This window comes from Microtus pennsylvanicus, chromosome 13, assembly GCF_037038515.1.
Source record: "Microtus pennsylvanicus isolate mMicPen1 chromosome 13, mMicPen1.hap1, whole genome shotgun sequence".
NCBI lineage: Eukaryota > Metazoa > Chordata > Mammalia > Rodentia > Cricetidae > Microtus > Microtus pennsylvanicus.
This window is the reverse complement of record NC_134591.1, coordinates 57,938,126-57,957,214: the sequence shown is the minus strand read 5'-3', so window position 1 is coordinate 57,957,214 and position 19,089 is coordinate 57,938,126. Positions and strand designations below refer to the sequence as shown.

The window sequence follows — 19,089 nt, the reverse complement described above, 5'->3', positions numbered from 1 at the left end:
TTTTGGTTCCTGTCCTGGAACTAGCTCTTGTAGACCAGGCTGGCCTCGAATTCACAGAGATCCGCCTGCCTCTGCCTCCCGAGTGCTGGGATCAAAGGCATGCGCCGCCATCGCCCTGCCCAGTTTTATCTTTTTTGAGACCGTTGCCACATAGCTGGCCTTGAACTCATGGCCATCTCCCCTCCTCAGCTTGCCCTGCTCCAAGCCCCCACTACCCTGCCTGTGATTACTGCAGCACTCACTCTCCCCAGCCCCAGTTCATTGTTCTTTTGAAGCCAGAGGGCTCTTCGGGAGATGAAGGTTTAAATGTGTCTCCCACGCAGACACCAACAGGATAATAATGCTTGAGCATCTTGCTTGAGCCTACCTCTCCAGTTTATCTCTCCAGCATGTCCTGTAGCCAAGTCCCGTTACCTCCAGTGATGGAACCCCTGTGGCACCTAAACTGCCATACACTTACAGACAGACAGACAGACACACACACCACCTGTGTCACATTGCTTCCACTGCCTTGAGTGCTACACAGAACCACTCCTCAAAGTTCTCAGGGCTCTCCAAACTTCTACTCAATATCCTCATCCCCAAACAAGTTGTTCCTTCTGTTCCCTTGAATTGTACTTCATACTGCACAGACTTCTGGGAACGACTCCCAGCACCTGTCCATGCAAGTACCAATGGATCAGGTGCCTGTTCCACTGGACAATTCTCCTCTAGAGCACAATCTGTCCTTCTCTCCTCTTCCTTGCCCCTATGCCCAGCACATGACAGTCACATGAGGGGAACCACAGGTGTACAGCAGAAACTCTCTACTTTGAACCCCCATACACACACCTTACACAGCGCACAGACATCAAGTGTGACGCTTCCTGATGATGCTAACTCAGGCTCTAGACAGACCAGGCTCATTGGCGGGGACTCCAGAGAACTTGGCATGTATTTTCTCCAGGTCATACTTTAAAATGCTATTTGCCATTGGGTGGTGGCAGCACAAACCTTTAATCTCAGCACTGGGGAGGCAGAGGCAGGAGGATCTCTGTCAGTTCAAGGCCAGTCTAGTCTACTGTTTCAGGACAGTCAAGTCTACACAGAGAAGGTCTATCTGGAAAAACAAACAAACAACTATTTATCACCGGGCTGGAGGTACAAGTAAGTACCCAGCACTAGGGAGGCAGGTGCAGGAGGATCAACCAAACTTGAAGGTAGCCTAGGCTACACTGAGAGACCCTGTCTCAAAAGGTCAAAATAAAACACTATTATTTCTCAGCAGTTCTGCTTTTCTGGGGGGTGGGGTAGGGTTAAGACAGAGTCCACCTCAGGGTTTTTTGTTGTTGTTGTTGTTTGTTTGTTTTGTTTTTTTGGATTTTCTTTTTTTTTGTTTTTTTTTAATTTTATTTATTTAATTTATTTATTTATTGTGTATACAATATTCTGTCTGTGTGTATGCCTGCAGGCCAGAAGAGGGCACCAGACCTCATTACAGATGGTTGTGAGCCACCATGTGGTTGCTGGAAATTGAACTCAGGACCTTTGAAAGAGCAAGCAATGCTCTTAACCGCTGAGCCATCTCTCCAGCCCGTTTTTTTGGATTTTCGAGACAGGGTTTCTCGTAGATTTTGGTTCCTGTCCTGGAACTAGCTCTTGTAGACCAGGCTGGCCTCAAACTCACAGAGATCCACCTGTCTCTGCCTGGGATTAAAGGCGTGCGCCACCACCGCCTGGCTCCACCTCAGGTTTTTGAGACAGGGTTCCTCTGTACAGCCCTGGCTGGCCTGGAACTCACTCTGTAGACTATGCTGGTCTTGAATTCAGAGATCCACCTGCCTGTGCCTCCAAGTGCTGGGATTAAATGTATGCACTAGCATTGCCTGGCACGACAGGGTCTCTTTATGTAGCCTTAACTGTCTTAGAACTCATCATATAGAGCAGGCTGGACACAAACTCAAAGAGATCTACCTGCCTCTGCCTCTACTTTCTTAAAAAAGGTTTTAGGAAAGAGCTGAATATGCATTCTCTTATATAGCCTGGTCAAGTCCCTTTTTCTTTTCAGAAAGACTACAATACAATCCAGTGCTCTCACAACCCTGCAGGACAGTCCTGAGAGCTCACTATGTAGAATTATGGAGCCCATAGTGGCTAACAGGGCTGGGATTAAAACTAGATCTATTTGAGCCAAACAAGCTCTTAACCTCTACAGCTTATTGTCTTATTCATTAAAGGCACAAGAGCAGAAATGTAACACCTGTTACAACTGGCCTTCTGGAAGGGAAGCCCTACCTTGAAGCTGCTTAGGCAGCCTGACATCTCAGAGAGAGATAAGGGCGCATGTGACAGGTACTGCCAAGGGTCAGCCACCTGGCACTAGTTGCAAATGGTATCTCCTCAACAGAGATCCATTATTCCTATACCATCTCTCCTTCTGGAAAAGCGTGATGGTCCTGATGAGGCCCCAGCTCTTTCACCTCCTTCAGCTCTTCGCCTCTCTTGCACAGAGAAAGCTATCTAAAGCATGGGTCTAGTGATGTCACGCGGCTGAAAGCTTTCTACAAGCCTCTCACTGCACTGGGCACGACGTCTCAGATTATCAATGGGATGTTCGTTTCCTCATCAGCCTGTTCTGCTTCACTGTGTACTTCGTCAGCCTCCACACCAGTATACTAAACTCAGGTTTTCTGCCTCTCTCTGGCTCTCTGTACTTCTCTCCACAGAGGTCTTCCCCTTTATTCTCACCTGGTTAGACCCTCCCACCCCACCCCCGCCATCCTTCTAGACTGGACTCCTGTCACCATTCTCTTCCTAGGGTACCCCTCCACTCATGCTTCCGCATCCCAGACTGTGCTAGCAGCTTCCCTTACAGGGTCCCCTCAGCATTCAGTTCCTGTTGTTTGAGTAGATCACATTTCAACTATCTGCCTGCAGGTCAGTTTCCTCTCACTAGACAGTGAACTAGTACAGATAAGAATCTCTTTATTGTGTGCTAACTCTCCACAACAAGTCTTTACCACCCCTGGTGTTTCCAAATCAGGACACAGACACAAATGGTCCAAGGTCACACAGCCAGAAAGCTGCTGCACCAGAATTTGAACTTAGGGAGCGAGGGGCATGGTGGTGCATACCTTTAATTACAGAATTTAGGAAGTATGGTTCCAAAACCTACCAATAAAGCGCTTGCCTTGGCAGGTAAGATCCTTTTGTTATGTGAAGAATGAATGAATGAATGCATGCATGCAGACTATCTCTGGCAGGTCTAGGTCTGATCTACAAAAACTGACAGTAACAGGGCCCTTAAAGAGGGCAGAAGGAACAAACTCCCAGCACTGTTTACAAATAAGAACTCGCTGGGCTCGACGATTTTGCTCTTCCTTATCTCATGCAAAACTACTCAGCCAAGAGGGAAAGGTGCCCAGCCCAGCATGACTACCCTCTTCCTCAATGATTCTCAAAACCAGCAAAGCCAACCGGTTTCCTTCGGTGACTTAAAACAGAGCAAAGTCTATCCTGCCACTGAAGGCGGCTGTCATCTCTTCCTTCCGCCAACAACCTGGGGGGTGGGGGTGGACAGAGAAGCCACCGGGAATCCGAAAGCTCCGACCCAATGTTGAAAGGTGGGGCCAAACAGCGTAGGAATGGGCGGGCCTGACCAGGACGGCAGGTGAAACACTGACCACAGCAAGCTCTCCCACTGTGAAGACCGGCCCAACGTGGATCTGGCAAGCAGGTAGCTGTGACTCGCACCTGAACGCCGCCCAGGATGTGAAAATTCCCCAGCAGCGATGGTGTCGGTGCCAACGGGTGAGGGCTCCAGGAGGAAAGCCTTGGCTGGCTTTCCCAGGGGACTCGTCCTAACTTTCAAGTTACTCTCTAGGTCAGAAGAGAAGCATGGCAAGGACGGGGGTCTCTTTAGGGGAAAACTCAGCATGGATCAAACGCCGGCTGCTTCAGTGACAGGCTGAGTGGGTCTGGGCAAGACGGGCAATGCCCACTCCCCAGGGCTGCGGCGAAGACCCAGGCTCCCGACGGCCGCCGCCTCCGCCGCCGGGAAGGACAGACCCCCGACGGCGGAGGGAGCATTCGCTAGTGCCATTTTTGTGGCGCTGGACAGCTTCGGACTGTCACCGGGGTCCCTACGCCACGGTCACTGAGGCCCGCCCCGCCAGCACTCAGCCCCCACCCGGCTCCGCGTCCCGGGACCCCGGACTCACCTTTCCCGGGGGTTCAGCGCTGCTCGCCCATAGTCCGCAGCCCGGAGCCGGGGCTGCTCGGCGCTCCGTCCCGGTGGCCGGGGCCGGGCCGGGGGCGTGGGAGCCACTCACCGCCGCCTCCCAGCGCAGCTACCCGTGCCGCCGCTGCCGCCGCCGCCTCCCTCCATGGCTGCGGCGCCGCCACCTGACAACGGAAGTGACGCATCGTCTCGCGGCCCCACCCCCCGCCCCCTCGCCTGAGTCTGGGGTTGGGGCGCCATCTTGAGGACGGGCGGAAGCCTTCAGGCTGAAGGCCCAGATAAGATCACCGATTGGTTCTGGGTGGAGTCTGGGTCGAAATCTGTAAAACGATTGGCCAGGAGGCGGTACTTACCGCTAATCTACATCTACGGGGGCTGGAACGAAGGCTCCTCCCAGCCTTGGCACTGCAGAAGCTTGCCGACCCTCTGCTTGCTTTTCTGTGCTTGGGGGCCGTCAACTCTACTGCTTTCATTAGAAAAGCGGCATTTCCTTGATTCCCCCTTTCACGGCTTCTGGAGATCTGTGCGGAAAGCGCTTAGGTTGGGTTCAAGAGAAGACAGGAATTGCTGTCGCTACGCTCACAATTCATTTCACTTTAGGCTCTTTAGAAACCCCGAGGGTGGCCAAGTTCACCCTGGGCATCCCTAGAGTCTTTTTCGGGTGTGTGTGTGGGGTTACTGTGAAAAGTTCCAATGATCGATCTCAGCGGGCAATCTACTTCACCCCCTCCTGCCAGTTTCTGTCCCTTTTTCCTCCTCCAGCAACCACGCCCTCCATGAATCAGCTTCTTGCACCAGCAGATGAGCCCTTTAAAGGGATTGCATCAGTCTGGTGACTCACTGGGGGCCCTCGGAAAGCCTGGCTTCCCTCCACTCTCACGTAGAAGCAGCCAGAAGGGCTCGGTGGCAGCAATACCAGCGGCCATAGTCCCACTCCTTTGTCTCGGAGTTAACAGGGGTGCTTGATGACTCTCTCAGTTTTTTCCTCTCCTCCCCTCCCCTGGGTCATTCTGAATCCACGAGTAGACATACGTGGCCACGCCTATGCACTGCTAGGGGTAAGCGAGCATTTGTCATCTCGCAAGGTGTTGCAGGGGCGTGGAGGCTGGTCTTAATCAAGTCTAGCTGTCCCAGGCAGCATTCTTTTCTTAGTCCCTTTGAAGGCTAAATAACAATAGTAATCATAGCATCTCCCAAGGATGTTTCTTCTGCAAAATGAAGCACTTTAGAGACCTGCTTACAGTTGCTGAAGCTAGTGCTCAGAGAGGGGAGTAACCTTTGCAAAGACACTCCACCGGTACTGGTTGGGCTGTGGTTTGGAGAAAGTTTGGTGGATTCCGTGGATTCCGAGAGGCTAGGGTTTGAATCCCCTTCCTGTTGGGTCATTTACAAGTTAGGTAACTAAGTGCAAATCCTGCCTGGTACAAATGGAGAGAACACTTCACACCATCTCAGTGAGGACCCGAGGAGTCTCAGAGCCAGCTCACCACACCCTGGAAATGCCCACTGATCTCAGTTAGGGAGCCTCGGTGATGCGCGTGACCCAAAGGCAGGAATCCAGAAAGCCAGGCCCACTTTGCTCCTCTCTCTGACTTAAGGATTCGGAAGCCCTGACTCTGACAGGCATGAGCCTTGGGTTTCCCGGCTCTCTAATTATCTGTAAGATGAATCACTAGGTGCTGACACCACTGTCCCCACTCCCTGTAGACTCTCAGCTGGTTGAAAATATAGTATTTTTAACAAACAGAGGAGGGGAAAAGAGGGTAAGTAAGGAATAGAAACTAAATGTGCCAGCCAGAGGAGATTTAAAAAAAAAAAACAACAACAACAACCAACCTGTCATCAGGACACCAACGGAAGGATCTCTGGGACAGACAAGCATGGTGACAGTCTCCTGCTGGCTCTTCGACTCCAGCACGCTGGCAGATGGTGCTGCCATAACACAGTGACACTTGTCATAACAGCTCAGAATGGCTTCTTGACAAGGTATAGGCAGATTGGACTATCACAGGAGGAGGGGGACCAGAAGACCTCACCCCCAGGAGCTTCTTCAGGCTTCAGAACCCCAGCTCTTCTCTGTGTCCAAGTTCCAAGGCCCGAGTATGGCCAGGTTTGGTGGTTTGGGGTTTGCATTTCTGGTGCTTGGGATTGACCCTATTGCCTCTTCTATGGTAGGCATATACTTCACCCCTGATCTTTCTCTCCCCGGTACTTTTGTTTGAGACAACGTCTTATTAAGTTGCTCAGGCTGGCTCCCCACTCAGTCTATAGTACTAGCTGGCCTTGAACTTGTAACCTGCCTCAGTTTGCCCATCAGTCTGGATTACAGGCCTGCACCTCCAGATCCTGTGCAACTTCTGTGCAGATGTCAAGTTTTAAGTGTCCAGTCACAGGGTAGGTGAACAATAGACTGTCATGAGTACTGGGTGGCTGGAGATGTAGCCCAGGCGGTACAATATTGGCCTTGGCATGCAGGAAGCTCCAAGTCCCATTCCTAGTACTGCTGCAAACCTGGCACAGAATCCCAGTGTCTTGAGAGGTCCAAAGGTCATTTTTATCCTTTTCATTGATAACACCCCCCCGCCTCCCCCCCAACTTTGAAGTCTTACTATGTATTCCAGGCCTACAACTCACTGTGTAGGCAGACCAGACTGGCCTTGAACTCAAAACCCACCTGCCTCTGCCTCTGAGCACTAGGACCAAAGGCACGTGCCACCATGCCTAGCTGGTTACTAACAGCCTTACATCCTGGTCATTAAGCCTGTGGTTAGAACTAGCAGATGGGTGAGCATGCCCACCTTGCTGTCAGTATAACCCTACCCCCTTGCAGACCTGAAACCTTTGTCACTCTTCACTGTTCTGTCTCTGGGTCCTTCTGGAACATTTTGTTTTGTTTTGTTTTTCGAGACAGGGTTTCTCAGTAGCTTTGGAGCCTGTCCTGGCACTAGCTCTTGTAGACCAGGCTGGCCTCGAACTCACAGAGATCCGCCTGCCTCTGCCTCCCGAGTGCTGGGATTAAAGGCGTGCGCCACCACTGCCAGGCTTCTGGAACATTTTTAAAAATATTTATTATGTATACAATATTCTGTGTATATATCTACAGACCAGAAGAGGGCACAGCATCATTACAGATGGTTGTGAGCCACCATGTGGTTGCCAGGAATTGAACTCAGGACCTTTGGAAGAGCAAGCAATGCTCTTAACCACTGAGCCATCTCTCCAGCCCTCCTTCTGGAACATTAATGAGAATTTCAAAGGCTTCATTACCACCCTTGTCAGTCCTTCAGTCAGGATTGCCTGACTAGAGCTCACTGGACTGACTTAAGTCCCATCTTCTCAGCCATGCTGAGACATGGAAATATCACTGTCCCCTGTATGTCTCAGGCACAAGCCAACTTTTATTTGGTGGGAGGGGCTTTTCGAGACAGGGTTTCTCTGTGTTTTTCTCCTGAAACTCGCTTTGTAGACCAGGCTGGCCTGGAACTCACTGAGATCTGCCTGTCTCTGCCTCCTAAGTGCTGGGATTAAAGACATGAGCAACCACCACCCATCATGAGCTAAGTTGTAAGCTACATGCCCATCTAGCTGAGCTTCAATGGCCCCTCCCTGCAAGCAGCAGCCCCCCAATTCTCTCCAAGAATGAGAGGAAATGGCTATGAAAAATGCTGTTTGAGCATCAGAGTTCTTGGGGATTCTGTCTTAATGGGACCCCCACCTTGGCTGCAGGAAGGGTGGATGTGAAGGCTTGAGCAAATGCCATCTTGAAACACACTGCTATCCTTTCCTTGGTGATCCTGGATCCCTTGTTCACTACTAGGTCAGTCTCCGTTTGTTACCTCGGGGAATAGAAGAGACAACAGAATACAGAGACTATTTTTATAGTTTCTGAATTCCAAAAGCCCAGCCTTCAAGTAGGAATGGAAAGAATTTCTATGCAGAAACAAATTTAGAAAACCATGGGAAAGGTGGACGGGAGTCTGAAATTGGTGTGTGTGTGGGGGGGGGGGGGGTTGCGCCAGAGTGCAGCTGGGCCTCGGAAGTGCTAGGAGCTAGGAGACAGGAGCTAGCACATTTCCCTCTGTGAGGCAACAAGACCCTCCAGAGAGATGTAGCTCTGGAGCTGTGAGCTGCAGCTAACCTAACTGATCTAAGATCCAAGAATTTCTTGAGTCTTATGGGACCTGAGGAGAGCAAAAAAGAACCTGAGAAGCTGGCTGCAGTGGTGCACTCCAACAATCCCAGAACTTGGGAGGTAGAACAGGAAGGATGCTTGATACTGTATCTCAAAAAAAACAAAAAATATCTAACAGTGGTGGGTGTGGTGATTATCTTTAATCCCAGCACTTCAGAGGCAGAAGCACTGATCTGGAGGCCAGTCTGGTAGGCAGGAATTCCAGGCCAGTGAAGGCTATGTAGAGAAACTATCTTTAAAAGAAAGGGGCCAGGCAGACCTCTGCGTTTTAGGCCAGCCTGGTCTGCAGAGCGAGGTCCAGAAGAGTCAGGGCTACACAAACCACCTCAGAAAAAGAAAACATAACAAAGAAAAACATTCTGCTGGAGGGACAGCTCAGCAGTTAAGAGCATTGGTTGTTTTTTTTTTCTTTCGGTTTTTCGAGGCAGGGTTTCTCTGTAGCTTTGGAGCCTGTCCTGAAACTCGCTTCGTAGACCAGGCTGGCCTTGAACTCAGAGACCCGCCTGCCTCTGCATTGGTTGTTCTTGCATAGGACCCAGATTCAGTCCCCAGTGCCTACATGATGGATAACGGCTATCTATAATTCCAGCTCCAGGGTGGCCAGTACCACCTTCTGACCTCTAAGGACACCAGGACACACAGGGAGTCCTGTACATACATGGAGGCACAACACTCATACACACATGGGGAAAAAACGCTGAGCAGCATGAGACGATGCACACCTTTAATCCCAGCACTCGGGAGGCAGAGACAGGCAGATCTCTGTGAGTTCGAGACCAGCCTGGTCTACAAGAGCTAGTTCCAGGACAGGCTCCAAAGCTACAGAGAAACCCTGTCTTGAAAAAAAAAAATCATTTCTGCTTTTTATTTACACAAAAACAAAACAAAAAATAAAATAAAAAACATTCGAGTCAAGAGTGAATGATGAAAGGGGTCTTCTGGTCAGGGAGCTGCAACCTTTGAAGGTTGAATCAACCACAGAAGCTCAGTAGATGGGATGCTAATTAGATGACAACAAATGAGACTGGGAAGTCCTTACGGTCCAAATAAAGAAAATAAGGAATTGGTAAAGTCTCTGAGGTGGGCAAAAGAGAAGGTAGAGTGAGTTAAAGGAAACAAATTCTACCTTTTTTTTTTTTTGGAGCCAGGTCCTAGGTTCAACCTCCAGCAAGGCCTCCTCTCAAGGAAAACTGTGATCAGCTGTAATCGGCCTTCCTTGCCCACAGCCTCAGGTCATTTACCCATGTCTCACTGCTCTGCCAACCAGCCCTTCTCATCGTGGGCACACAGAACCGCTATTCGCCCCCAAGCTTTCCTACCTACAGATCTTGGCACTGGCAGTTTTCGCTCCCTTTTTGTTTTACTTCCTTAGACCATTTTCTTTCTCCTTGAATTTTTTATTTGTTAAGGTTTTTTGTTTGTTTGTTTGTTTTTTGAGACAGGGTTTCTGTGTGTTGTATAGCACTGGCCCTGGAGCAGCTCACTCAACAGATCAGGCTGACCTCAAATTCAAGGAGATCTGCCTGCTTCTGCCACAATGTACTGAGATTAAAAGGGTGCACCACTACCTGCCGGCTGAAATGTTTAAGGGCAGTGGTGGCTAGCGCTTTTAATTCCAGCACTTGGGAGGCAGAGGCAGGTGATTTCTGTGAGTTCAAGGCCAGCCTGGTCTACAGAGGGAGTTCCAGGACAGGCTCCAAAGCTACAGAGAAACCATGTGTCTCAGAAAACAAACAAACAAAAGATGTGTAACCAAGGCTGGCCTCAAACTCTGTGATCTTCTTGCCTCAGCCTCTTCAGAAAATCCTACCAGCATGCACCACCACAACTGGTCTGTTTTTGTTTCTTGAGACAGGATTTCTGTCTTAGCTCAGGCTCGTCATCCTGCCTTAGCCTCCTGAGAGCCAGGATCATACCTGTAATCCACTATGTCTGGCTGGGACCAGTTTCTTGTAAGATGAATTCTCCAGCCTGAGGAGAGAGGGCCCAGGATACGATACTCAGCTTCAGGAAACAGCAGTGACAACCTGCTCCTCAGGGACTCTCCCCGAAGGGCCACTTGTACCTGAAGGTACACGGGCATTCCTGTTAGATTCCATCATGATACCTGGGGGAACCTAGGCTCCTACTGCTTGGGCCACATCCTAGGTAAACCTGGTGTGCTCCCTAGCTTGGAACCTGCACCCTGCTACTACACAAGAGCCACAAGAGCCCGGCAGACACCAGGCAGCATCAGGCACAGACTTATGTAAGTTTGGTTTTATGAGAAAAGAAACAAATGCCAAGAGAAGAGGGGAGGTAGAGGTGATTCACTCCAAACACAATAATCCTCGTGGCAGAGTTGATTGCTCCTTGATAGACGCGGTCAATCCATAAATGGAGATTCCAGATGCAAAGGATCAAAAAGAGGGATTGTCACCTACCCCAAGGCCACAGACAGAAGGAATTCTGGGTCCCAGAGTGTGTCTGCAAAGTGGAACCCTATGAAAGGCAGCTGTGACAGGTGTCTCGTAGACACCAGGTCACTGGTAGGGAAGGACGGCAGGGGGTTGGCTCAGAACACTTAAGGACCCTGAGGTGGTGCTGGAAGTTCAGTGAGGACACAGCCTCACTGCCTTTTGGAGGGAAACTCTCGCCGACCTTGACCCTTGCCACCAAAGTTGCGCACGCGGTGGATGATCTGCAGTTGCTGCTCGATGGTGGCAGTGATGTTCACATCATCTGGGATATGGACGTATCGGACATTACGACCTGTCACGAAGAGGTCATCCAGCTCAACCTGATGTCCCCAGCGGTCGGTGTAGGTGACATTGGCCAGGCGGATGTTCATGAAAGCATCAACATTGTCGATTCGTCCTCGGGCAGAACTCTCATCCCGGAGGTCCACGGTGGTGATATGGCCCTGGAGGCCCTGCAACAGGATGACCAGGCTATTCTCAGAGATGGTTCGCTCCTTCACGGAGTGGCTCAGTGCCATCGTTCCACATCGGTTGGCTGCTCACTGTGGACAGGAACACATAGATTGAAGTCACCTTGGTCATGCCTTAAACTCCACACTGGGAGTCCAGAGGCCTCACTGTGAACTGGAATCACCTGTGAAAATTCTTGCCTGGCCTCCATATCCCACACAGAGATCTAGATTCATTTGTTTGGGAAGGAGAGGCCAAGGGTTTTTGTTTTGTTGTTTGTTTCAAGACAAGGTTTCTCTGTGCAGCTCTGGCTTTCTGGAACTCAATCTATAGAGATGCGACCCAGCACTGGGATTAAAGGTGTGTGTCTTCGTAGCCGTTTAGACAAGGTGTCACTATATAGCCCTGACTAGCCTGGAATTTGCTATCTAAACCAGTCTGGCCTGGAACTCACAAAGATCCACCTGCCTCTCCCTCACAAGTGCTGGGATTCAAGGTGTGTACCACCACACCTGCAAGGTATCCTTTTTTGCTTTTTGGGTTTTTTTTTTTGTTTTGTTTTTTTTTTGAGACAGGGTTTCTGTGTGTAGCTCTGGCTGTCCTGGAACTCACTTTGTAGACTAGGCTGGCCTCGAACTCACTCAGATCTACCTGCCTCTGCCTCTTGCCTCCCAAGTGCTGGGATTAAAGGTGTGTGCCAGCACTAACTGGTTTAGGGTATCCTATTTTGAAATTATTTTGAGGCTGGATCTCTCTACATAGTCCTGGTTTCCTGGAACTCACTCTGTAGACCAGGTTGGCCTGGAACTCAACGAGATGCTCCTGCCTCTGCCTCTACAGTGCTGGGTTAAAAGCTTACTCCATTATGCCTGATTTATACTGTTTTTTTTTAAAGTATTTATTTTATTATGTATATAGTATTCTGTCTGTGTGTATGCCTGCAGGCCAGAAGAGGGCATCAGACTACAGATGGTTGTGAGCCACCATGTGGTTGCTGGGAATTGAACTCAGGACCTTTGGAAGAGCAGGCAATGCTCTTAACCTCTGAGCCATCTCTCCAGCCCTATGCTGTTTTTTAAAAGTTCCCCAGATAATGCTAATGTGCTGATGAGCTTGAGAACCACTCTGTAAATTGCAGTTTACGTATGTCCTTCTGCCAGGTGTAGCACTGTTACTAAAAACCCAGAGACAGAAACTGGGGTTCAATCTGAAAATCTGAAAAGTAAAATAGCCAGCCACTGGCTCTTACCTCTACCTCAGTCCGAAATGGCGATCCTGCCTCCAGGAATCTCAGAATAAGACTGTGTGTGAGAGCTGTCTCCTCCCGTTTTTATATTCCTCTCCAGGGCTGGGATTAAAGATATGCACCACTATCGCCAGGTTTCTATGGCAAACTAGTGTGGCTACTGGGATTTAAGGCGTGCATCACCACTGCCTGGTCTGAACTTCAGGCAAGCTTTATTAAAATACAAATGAACTATCACTACAGTCAGGTACCTGCTAATACGTAATCTAGCCAAGCATGGTGGCACACACTTGTAATACTGTCACTCTAAACGCTGAAGCAGTGGGAACACCCCAAGTTCCAAGCCGGCCTGGACTACACCGTGAGCTCCAGGTTAACCTCGACTATGGAATGCCACAGGGTTTCAAGACAAAACAGGTTAAACCTAACTAAAACGCATATTCTTAATCCCAGCACTCAGGACTGGTGGACCTCCGAATTCCAGACCAAAATGCCTTAAACAAAATCCAAAAGAACAGTCTTTGAGACTTCCAGGCAGGTCCAGGCTTTAACTCCGGCTCTGCCACTTCCAGAACAGAAGGCCTGGGGCTGGCCACGGGAAGTCAAGCTTCTTAGTTCCACCCGGGAAACCAGGGTGCCGAGCGCGCCCCTCTCCTCACCGCGAGTAAGGAGTGTGGGAAGAAGAGTCCGCAGCCACTGCCCCAGGGGAAGAGGCCGCCCGGGTCCCAGCGCGCCCTGGTCTCCACAGTAGACCGCTTGACCCACCGCGTGATGTCTTCCGCCTTCCGCGCGCGACGCCACCAAAGCCCGCCCGCGTCTAGCTGCGCCACCCACCTCGGCTCAGAGAAGCCATGGCAACCGCGGGAGCCCCAGCACGTCAGAGCGTGCGCCTCGCAGGCCGCGGACTACAAGTCCCAGGAGGCCGCGCGCCGTACGCCCTACCCACTCCTCCGTCTTTGGTTTTTCCTTCCTTGCAGGTTGGGGGTTTGGACTTGTGGCTCTTAATGACTTGCTGAACTGAAGACGTTGAGTGGAAGAGAGCATTCTTAAGAAAATAATCGGAAAAAAAAAAAGATAAATTTTCTTCACCTGACTAAAATTGCGGGAATGTGGCCGGGCGTGGTGCCGCACTCCGTGATTCCAACAACTCCGGAGGCAGAGGCAGGTGAATTTCTGTGGGTTCGAGGCCAGTCTGGTCTACATAGAGAGTTCCAGAACACCAAGGGATACATAGCTAGACCTTGTCTCAAAAAGAAAAACTCTAGGCTATGGAAAATTGTTTAGCTACTAAATTCTGGCAATTGAGAGCTTTTACTATTACATATGGCCTAAGTTTGAACCATCTCACAACTGCCTGTAGCTAATTAACAATTAAAAATAAAATCTAGTAAGGTCTAATTTTTACATTTTCGTTGTTTATTTTCATTTTGTTTTGTTTTTCTAGACAAAGTTTCTTTGTGTATCCTTGGCTTTCCTGGAACTCTCTATAAATTAATGTGGCCTAGAACTCACCAAGATCAGCCTGCCTCTTCCTCCTGAGTGCTGGGATTAAAAGCATGCACCACCACTGCCCAGTTGATTTATTTTAACTTTAATTTACCAATGTGTGTGTGTATCTGAAGGTATGCCATGTGTCAGAGGTGACTGCCCGCAGAGTTCAGAAGAAGGCATCAATTCCCCCGGAACTGCAGCCAGAGGGGGCTGTGTGCCACCTGATATGGGTGCTGGGAACTGAACTAAGGTCTCTTAGCAGCTGAGTCATCTCTCCAGTTCCTAAAAATAACATCTTTATTTGGAGAGAGAGAGAGTTGGCCACAGGGGCCAGAAGAGGGTGTCTGATCCCCTGGATCTGGAGTTATCGTGAGCTTGTTGTAAGTAACTTAATGGATGTGAGTACTGGGAACCCAACTCAAATTTTCTGCGAGACCAGTGGGTGCTTTTCTTGTTTGAAACAGGGTCTCTCTATATAGTCCTGGCTGCTCTGGAATTTATTCTATAGACTAGGCTGGCTTTGAACTCACAAAGATCTGCCTCCCAAGTGCTTGGGACCACTCTTGACTGGAAAATAACTGTTTTTTAAAAGTGAATTATTGAGGCTGGAGAGATGGCTCAGCAGTTAAAAGCGCTGGCTGCTCTTCCAGAGGACCCGGGTTCAATTTGCAGCACCCACATGGCAGCTCACAACTGTCTATAACTCCAGTTCTAGGGGGACCTGACACCCTCACACCAATGCATGTAAAATAAGGTTATAAATAATTTTTTTAAGTGAATTATAGCCGGGCGGTGGTGGTGCACGCCTTTAATCCCAGCACTCGGGAGGCAGAGGCAGGTGGATCTCTGTGAGTTCGAGGCCAGCCTGGTCTACAAAGGGAGTTCCAGGACAGGCTCCAAAGCTACATAGAAACCCTGTCTCGAAAGACCAAAAAAAAAAAAAAGTGAATTATAGCCAGGTGGTGATGGTGCATGCCTTTAATCCCAGCACTCAGGAGTGCAGAGGCAGGCAGGTCTTTGTGAGTTCAAGGCCAGCCTGGTCTACAAGAGTGAGATTTTTGCTTTGAGATTGACTGAGCCTCTTTTTTTTTTTTTAAAGATTTATTTATGTATTATATATACAGTGTTCAGCCTCCATGTATGCCTGCAGGCCAGAAGAGGGCACCAAATCTCATTACAGATGGTTGTGAGCCACCATGTGGTTGCTGGGAATTGAACTCAGGACCTCCGGAAGAGCAGTCAGTGTTCTTAACCTCTGAGCCATCTCTCCAGCCCCCTGACTGAGCCTCTTGTAGCCTATGCTGCCTCGAATTCATTATGTCCTGGAGGACCTTGAACCTGATCCTCTGGACTGTGCCTCTCAAACACTAGGACTATGCACACAGGCCACCTTGCTGGTCCTTCCCTTCTCTGCCCTTCTCTGTCTGATCATATTGTCACTGAGTAAGGCCTGCTTCATTCTCTGTGTGTTATGCCAATCACCGAAATTATGAGTTTTGGAAAAAGAAAAAGCTTATTCATGGGGTGCCCAGATATGAGACAGAGCCCCGCACTCTCAAACCTGCCTTCCCTAGACAGGATGGCTTCACCTGTAGGGAAGGCAACGGGGGGGGGGTGAGTGTGAAATGATGGGTGTTCTGCACAGGGGTGATCAGATTCCAAAGTTTCCCTGTATGGGGTTTGGTCCAAATTCAAAGGTCATCCACTGGACACTTGCACAGGCTTAGGGGGAGGACTGGTGGTTTCAACCCGTTTGGCCTCCAAGTTCCTGAAAAACAAAGCAGGAGACCTGTAGACAACTATTCCCATCAGAATCAAGGGCGGAGGGTTATTGGCGCAGTACAGCTACCACGGGTAAACTGCTAAGCCAGGTTACCTCTAGAGCTGCTGACAGGGCTCCCTCGGGTTTACCTGGGGGCCCAGTGCCTTCCTCCATGCGTGCCCGGCACTCAGCTCGGACTGCTCCAACAGATGTCCTTTCTGCAGCTATCTCTGTGGCATATCCTCACGTCCTGCTGGTACTTAGAAGTCACCAGGGGACAAATTCACCTAGACCTTACCAAAAGTAGGTTCTTTTGTGCTTACTACAATTATTATTATTTTTTACTACGTAAGCTGGGTACCTTCAGCAATCAAGGCAACTTGTAATTCCTTCTCTCCTTCCCACCTGTCCCTCTGCCCCTCCCTCTCTCCGCTCACTCCCTTTCAGACCATTTCTTTTACGTGAATGTTCCTGCCTGAACATATTTAGTGCACTCTCTTGTGCAGTACCTAAAGAGGCCAGAAGAGGGTGTCAGATCCCCTAGAACTGGAGTTACAGATTATGGTGAGCCATTATGTAGGTGCTGGGAACCCAACCAGGGTCTCTGGAAGAGCATCCAGTATCCAGAGGTCTCAACCGCTGAGCCATCTCCCCTAATACCCTGCTCCGCCATTTCTCTTTTGATATACAGTGTCTCATGTAATTCAGGTTGGCTTTAAATTCCAGATCTGGAAGGCCAGACCAGAGGAATGCAGAGCGCGGGGCTATCAGGGGAATGTTCTGACCCCCTGGGTCTCACCTGGGGTTTAGCACATTCACTTGGGCCAGCTGGGTTGGAGTCACTGATCTAGGCCTGCTTCTTTCTTACAGAGTACAGATGCTTTGATGTGGGTAACTGCCCCAAGACAAGATGGTGAATAGGGGGCAGAGATGAGCCCAGAGCACTGTGTGTCAGTTCCAACCATACTGGGCCTTGCAGGAGACCCTTGGACCTCTTTGGCATTTGTTTATTGTGTGTGAGTGTGCATCACATGACACCGTGCACATGTAGAAGGCCGAGGACAGTTTTGTGGAGAGGGTTTTCTCCTTCCACTTTGACATGCAGTCTGTAATTGAATTCAGATTTTTCAGGGCACGTGTGACGAGCAAGCACCTTTATCAGCTGAGCTCTATTGCCTGCACTTTGGTCTGATTTTAAATGGGGGACTTGTGTATTAGCCAAATTTTTAGGTAGAGTTATTTAATTAATTAATTAATTAATTGATTGCTAAGAATGGAGCCTGGGGCTGGGTGGTGGAGGTCCATGCCTTTAATCCCAGCACTCAGGAAACAGAGACTGATGGATCTTTGTGGGTTTGAGGCCAGCCTGGACCGTAGAGTGAATTCCAGGACTGGCTCCATAGCTACTGAGAAACCCTGTCTCAAAAAACCAAACCAACCAAACAAGAATGGAGCCTGGGGATTCCCACACAGCGCTGGACCACTGAGTCACATACCAGCTCCTATTTTTTTTTTTTATAATCCCTTCCTGACTCTTGTGCTTTAACCACCACGCAGATAAACTTGTTTTTCTCAATATTTGTGCAGGCCTAGAAGCATGAAACTCGGAGCTTGCTTCATCAGCGGAGATGTGTATCTCTTTTGTATTTAACGAGAAGGCAGGTGTGTTTCAGATCACCAGCATCTCTCCAGGACAGGTGGAGGGAGGAGGCCGGCATTTCTAGGCAGCCCGTGGCCCATCTCCTAGAAACACTCCCAGGTGACAGTGAAGTCTACCTCTGTGACTTCGGGGAGAGTCACAGAACCTTCTGTTCACCTTCACCCAGTGTGTCCTCGGCAGCGGGCCAGACTGCTTAGAGGCTAAACAGAATGCACGTGGTATATTTGTAGCAGGCAGTTCAAGACGTTTCTTCTCCAGCAGAAGCAGGTGGATCGAACCTGCAGCCCATGGGAAACGTGCCTCAGGAGAGCCATGAATGCAGCCTGACACAGAAGTGTGAATTTAGTGTGGTATTGCACATCTTTTCAGAACTTGGGAGGCAGAGGCAGGCGGATCTCCAGGACAGTCAGAGCTACATAATGAAGACCCTGTCTCAAAAAACAAATAGAAAACAACAAAACCTCCAGAATTGTAAGTAACTAAAATATTAAAGAAGCAAATGCTGTGGCTCAGTGGATAAAGGCGCGTCTTTCTAAGCCGGATGACCGGAATTCAGGCCATGGGACCCACTGTGGCCAGAGAGATGGACTCTGAAAGCTGTCTCGACCTCCAAATTCATGCATCACGCGCATAGTGAATGATAAGTGGAAAAACAAAAACATGAGCATTTTGATTTTTTTTGTTTTGTTTTGTTTTTTTGTTTTTTCCCCGAGACAGGGTTTCTCTGTGGCTCTGGTGCTTGTCCGGGAACTCTGTAGACCAGGCCGGCCTCACACTCACAGAAATCCGCCTGCCTCTGCCTCCCAAGTGCTGGGATTAAAGGCGTGCGCCGCCACCACCCAGCGCGGTTTGTTTTTTGAGTAGTTGTCTTTTCCAGCTCAGCAGCCAATATCCACTCTTTTCTCTTGTACCTTTTTTTTTTCTTTTTCTTTCTTTTGGCTTTTCGAGACAGGGTTCTCTGTGCCACAGTCCTGGCTGTCATGGAACTTGCTCTGTAGACAAGGCTGGCCCCAAACTCACAGAGACCCACCTGCCTTTACCTCCCAAATGCTGAGATTAAAGGCATGCACCATCAGCTTTTCTTAAACCTAATTTACTTCATGACACACCAGAGCTCCCGACGAGGTGTTGGAAGATGGAGGAGTGAGGTGGGTTTTTTGTGTATTTTATTTTTAATTAATTTAGGGGGGGTGCCTACTGCAGAGGTGATGGGCAGATGTGGAGGGACTAGGAAGTGAGTAGGTGCTTGATGTGATATTTCCAAAGAATCAATAAAATACTGTTTAAAATAATGAAAAACCCTAATTTAATTTTTTGGAGTTTTTGTTTTTTATTTTGCGTTTGTGACAGGGTTTCTCTGTGCAGCTCTGGCTGTCCTGGAACTCGCTCTGTAGACTAGATTGGCCTCGAATTCAGAGATCCACCTGCCTCTGCCTCTTGGGCACTGGATTAAAGGTGTGCATCACCACTCCTGGCAAATGTTAATTTTTGTGTGCGTGTGCATGTATACTGCCTGTATGCTGGTGCCCACGGGGCCGGAAGAGGGCATCAGATCCCCTGGAGAGTTATAGGCAGTTGTGAGCCATCTGATGTGGATGCTAGGATCTGAA

The 19,089-nt window shown here is 49.4% G+C and overlaps 2 protein-coding genes across 5 annotated transcripts in view; both read right to left on the bottom strand.

Moving 5' to 3' along the window:
* Positions 1-4,337, bottom strand: part of Stk40 (serine/threonine kinase 40) — a 38,841-nt gene extending 34,504 nt beyond the window's left edge. The window contains exon 1 of the mRNA XM_075945013.1: positions 4,200-4,337. The gene's annotated coding sequence lies outside the window, so the exon portion shown is untranslated. The remainder of the gene's footprint in view (positions 1-4,199) is intronic.
* A 6,318-nt stretch (positions 4,338-10,655) lies between these two features.
* Positions 10,656-13,439, bottom strand: Lsm10 (LSM10, U7 small nuclear RNA associated). Of its 4 annotated transcripts, none has more exons than XM_075946147.1 (2): positions 13,401-13,439; positions 10,656-11,412 (listed from the first exon to the last, which is right to left on the bottom strand). In XM_075946147.1, the coding sequence occupies exon 2, from the start codon at positions 11,386-11,388 to the stop codon at positions 11,020-11,022; it is 369 nt and encodes a 122-aa protein (XP_075802262.1). In that variant the 5' UTR covers positions 11,389-11,412; positions 13,401-13,439; the 3' UTR covers positions 10,656-11,019. The 4 variants fall into 4 exon arrangements, with proteins under 4 accessions (XP_075802262.1, XP_075802261.1, XP_075802260.1 ...); XM_075946146.1 differs by having other exon boundaries at positions 13,332-13,419; XM_075946145.1 differs by lacking the exon at positions 13,401-13,439 and adding an exon at positions 12,570-13,393.
* Between the last annotated feature and the right edge of the window lie 5,650 nt (positions 13,440-19,089).